Source organism: Carlito syrichta, unplaced genomic scaffold, assembly GCF_000164805.1.
Source record: "Carlito syrichta isolate Samal-C Ts95f unplaced genomic scaffold, Tarsius_syrichta-2.0.1 Scaffold309916, whole genome shotgun sequence".
Lineage (NCBI taxonomy): Eukaryota > Metazoa > Chordata > Mammalia > Primates > Tarsiidae > Carlito > Carlito syrichta.
In genome coordinates this window covers 57652-61854 of record NW_007254012.1, presented here as the reverse complement: position 1 = coordinate 61854, position 4203 = coordinate 57652, and the positions used below count along the sequence as shown (strand labels likewise).

The following is a 4203-nucleotide window of genomic DNA, read 5'->3' as shown; positions in this document are numbered from 1 at the left end:
CATTTTACTGTGTATATGTACCTAATTTTATTTTATTTTTTTAATCCCTAGTAACTTTTAATCCAATAACTCTGTTTTACAAGTTTGGTAGCAGAAGTTATATCTATAATCATATAGAGCTATATTTATTTAATTAAGACTCTTACTAAAAAAACAAAACTAATATTGATTATTTATTGCTAAGTTTTTAATATATATTATCATGTAAACATGATAATCCTATGAGTAGGAACCAAACACACATAATTGTCAAAACTCATGTGATAGGCACTAAACACAATGTGAAGCAGAGAAAATGGAAGCATAGAGAGAGTAACTTGTCCAAATTTTCCAACTTGGAGAATTGTAGAGACAAAACTCAAACCCTAGTCTCTTTGAAGCCAAGCTTTTGTGTTCAGGTGTTTAATCGATTTTTTCAGTAATAATACACACTAAAGGCTCTCTGATGGCATGGTGTAGTTCCTCTATGTAATAAGTTGTCTTAGACATGTAACTGTTAAATATTTGTACCTGTGAGGTTCATGATAACTTGGTATTCTGCAGTTAACTTTGCTAAGTTCACTTATAGGTCACACTTATCAGATAGTCAAGACAGTAATTCAGTAGAAGCCAGAAAACAAACTGCAAAATAAATAATTGCCACCATATTCAGTACCACACTACAGACTAATCTATAGAGACTGCTACATCCAAACTCAATCACAGCAAATGATCCTGTAGTAATTACTACAGTAGGTCATGAGGTCGGAAGTTAAGTATTTTGTCTGATACATGGGGTTGTATGTGCTGTAACCTATATGATATTTTCATATCCACTTAAGGGGGAAGGGTTTAAGAATCCATAAAGATATGTCAAGTTATTTTTTCAAATAAAAATGGTTTAAACAAATCAATAAGACCATTTCTTTTATAACTGAGCAGAGGTCTTAACTTGCTTTTAGAAGTATTCTACTAGTTTTCTTTCTGATTAAATTGCATTTCAAAAGCGATCCTTGACTATAATAATGATGACAATATCGCAAAGCAGTCTTTTCTACATTTAAAATTGTGTAAATATGGTTTTATAGCATCAAGTAGTTCTCCTATAAAATAACCCCATATTTTGTTAACTATTAACTATACTAAGTATTTTTAAAATCCTATATAGTATAGTATCTTCATTATTTTTCTTTTATAACTTAACAAATAGAATCAGATTTACTCAGAGAAATGACACAACTGTAAAACCATGTTCCCTCTGTATACAAGTGGTGACAATGGTTAAATCTGTTAATAGCCTTCATGGTTATTTAGCAGTTTTAGAACATATATTCTAAACTATCTTAAATGATTTCAAGTGTAAATTAAATAAATAATCATAACAAAGCATGTACACCAATAAGGCTTGGATAAAAAGAAAAAATAATTTAAAAATCAGTTTATAAGATAAAGGATACATGAATGACACTAACATTCTTATGGCATACTTAAATGCCCTTAATTAAGTGAAAATTTGCAGAATTGTTTGTCTGTCCTCTAGCTTTCTCAAATGAACGATTACATAAAATGATGATGAATATGTTTCTGCAGTTATTAAATTCTGCTTTGTGAACATTCAGAAAATCTAAGAGCTTAATATACAAAATGGTAAACTTGTGGAAATAATGACTCGCTGTTAGACTGACAAAATTATGGGAAGTATTGCTGATCGGGAGTAATGATGGCCTTGTACATGAAGAGTAAAAGTTTTTTTCTTTTTTTTTCTAATCTAAAGTTAGGCCAGGGTGGTTCTGAAATGATTCTTCAACCAAGGGGACATGTCCAGAATTAATTTTTTTTAAACAATATGCTTTCTTAGGTGTATAAAAACAAGGCCACGGCCGGGCTCAGTGGCTCAGCCTGTAATCCCGCGCTTCTGGAGGCCGAGGTGAGTGAATTGCCTGAGCCCGTGGGTTCGAGACCCGCCTGGGAAACTTGGCGAGACCTTATCTCTACAATAAATCAAAAAAATTAGCCGGGCGTGGTAGTGTGTGCCTGTAGTTTCAGTTACTGGGAAGGCTGAAGCGGAAGGATAGCCGGAGTCCAGCAGGTCAAGGCTGGGTGCCAGAAGCATGCCACTGCACTCCAGTCCAACGAAAAAAAAAGGCCATCGTGCTGGAAAGCTTAGCATTTTTCTCCTATTCCTCAAATCCTGAAAAGTTTATTTAACTTAGGATTTTAATTGCCTGCATTTTTTAAAGAATTACAATGAATGATGAATTATATAGATTGAAAGGAAGCATTGCAGTCATCTATTTTATTTTTTATTTTAGCTTTATGAATCTTACAAGTGGCATTTCTATGTAAGAGAGTAATAAAATATCTTGCTTAAAGGCCCACAACATGTCTTTACTTGATTGTTTCCTGTTGAAAAGTAAAGAAATAAATCCTTTTAACATTTCAAAAGCATTGAGAAATTATTTTGGAAGTGAGTAAAGTATAATTATTATTAGACACAAATATTTATTTTGTTATTTGTATGAATAGGCATTTGGAGAAAGTCTGAAGTAGGTTTTTTTGAGATGACTAGGTTTGTCTAAGAGGTGAGAGGAAAAAAATGGAGGAAAGCTTACATCCTTTATAGAAGCAAAAATCTCTGTGGCAATGAATATTTGGGGGAATATCTTTGTTTGAACAGTCAATCTGAACAGATAATAAAAATAACAAACCAGTTCCCTGAAATCATTTATAATCTGCCTTAGGGTAATACCTCCACTTATGTTGATGCAGTTGTACACATTTATGAGAAGATAGAAATTAAAACCAAAATCTTTCTAATGAGCAATTATAAATGACTCTCTAAATGTCAGTTTCAGTGCAATCCATTCCAAATCAAAGTCATCATTTTCTCTTCCCAAATTTCTTTCTGTTGTAGGAAATCATGTTCAGAATTGCTGACTTTTAAGATGCATGAAAAGTCTTATGTCGCTCTTCTGGCGGTGACGATCTTCCCACAAGAACATGCCTCTCGCAAAGGATCTCCTTCATCCCTCTCCAGAGGAGGAGAAGAGGAAACATAAGAAGAAGCGCCTGGTGCAGAGCCCCAACTCCTACTTCATGGACGTGAAATGCCCAGGATGCTATAAAATCACCATGGTCTTCAGCCATGCACAAACAGTAGTTTTGTGTGTCGGCTGCTCCACTGTCCCCTGTCAGCCTACAGGAGGAAAAGCAAGGCTCACAGAAGGATGTTCCTTCAGGAGGAAGCAGCACTGAAAGCACCCCAATCAAGGTGAATGGGAAACCACCCCAGTAAACACATTTTGGATTAAAAAAAAAAGTCTTATGTCAAATCCAGTTTCTATTCTATCAATTATATAATCCAAAGTAATATGAAACATGATATAGATCACTGGTATGAGCTGCATTATGTCTTCCCCCGAAAAGATATGTTAAATGTCTAACCCCTCAGAATCTGTAAATATTTCCTTATTCAGAAATAGGGTCTTTGTAGATTTAATCTAGTTAAGGGAAGGTCACTAAGGTGGGCCCTGACTGTTCATTGTGACCGGTGTCCTCTAAGAAGGGGAAATAGGAACACATGGGTGGACACGCACAGAGGGAAAATGACTGGAGACACAGAGGAGCGCGTCATGCGATGATGAAAGCAGAGACTGAAGTTACAGGGCTGCACACCCAGGAATGCCACATTGTTGCCAGCAAACCCCAAGCAGCTAAAAACAAAAGGCAAAGAAGGATTCTCTCACAGGCTTCAGAGAGAGCAGGGTCTTTTTAGTCACCTTGATTTTAGATGTCTAGTTTCAAGGACTATGAGACAACAAATTTCTCTAATTTTAAGCCACCCGGTTAGTGGTATTTTTTGGACCTAGAAAATGAATACAATCACCATATATACCATCATATGTACTTACATATTTGCATGCTAAAGTTGGGGATAGGTTTATTCCATAATAGCCCTAAAATTAAAATGTGGCACTAGACGTAATGGATTAAAAGCAGTGACCAGTGACGTTAAATAGCATGCTTCATACCATGCAGTCAGTAGTAAACAGGGACGACAGTCCCAACCTCTACCTCCAAAACTCTGTATGTTACTCACTAGTCTCACTTACAGGTGTTGGAGGTGCTTCTTTATTCCCTGGATCTCACTTTAGGGAATGCCTTCAGAACGAAATCACGCCTGTGCAGGCCTGCACGTTTTACAGGCACACGAAAGGCGACTCG

The 4203-nt window shown here is 35.9% G+C and overlaps 1 protein-coding gene across 1 annotated transcript; it reads left to right on the top strand.

Moving 5' to 3' along the window:
- Nucleotides 1–2955: 2955 nt before the first annotated feature.
- Nucleotides 2956–3287, top strand: LOC110596560 (40S ribosomal protein S27-like). The gene has a single exon (XM_021717686.1). It carries the CDS (start codon nucleotides 2980–2982, stop codon nucleotides 3232–3234), a length of 255 nt encoding a protein of 84 aa, XP_021573361.1. The 5' UTR covers nucleotides 2956–2979; the 3' UTR covers nucleotides 3235–3287.
- The last annotated feature ends 916 nt before the right edge of the window (nucleotides 3288–4203 follow it).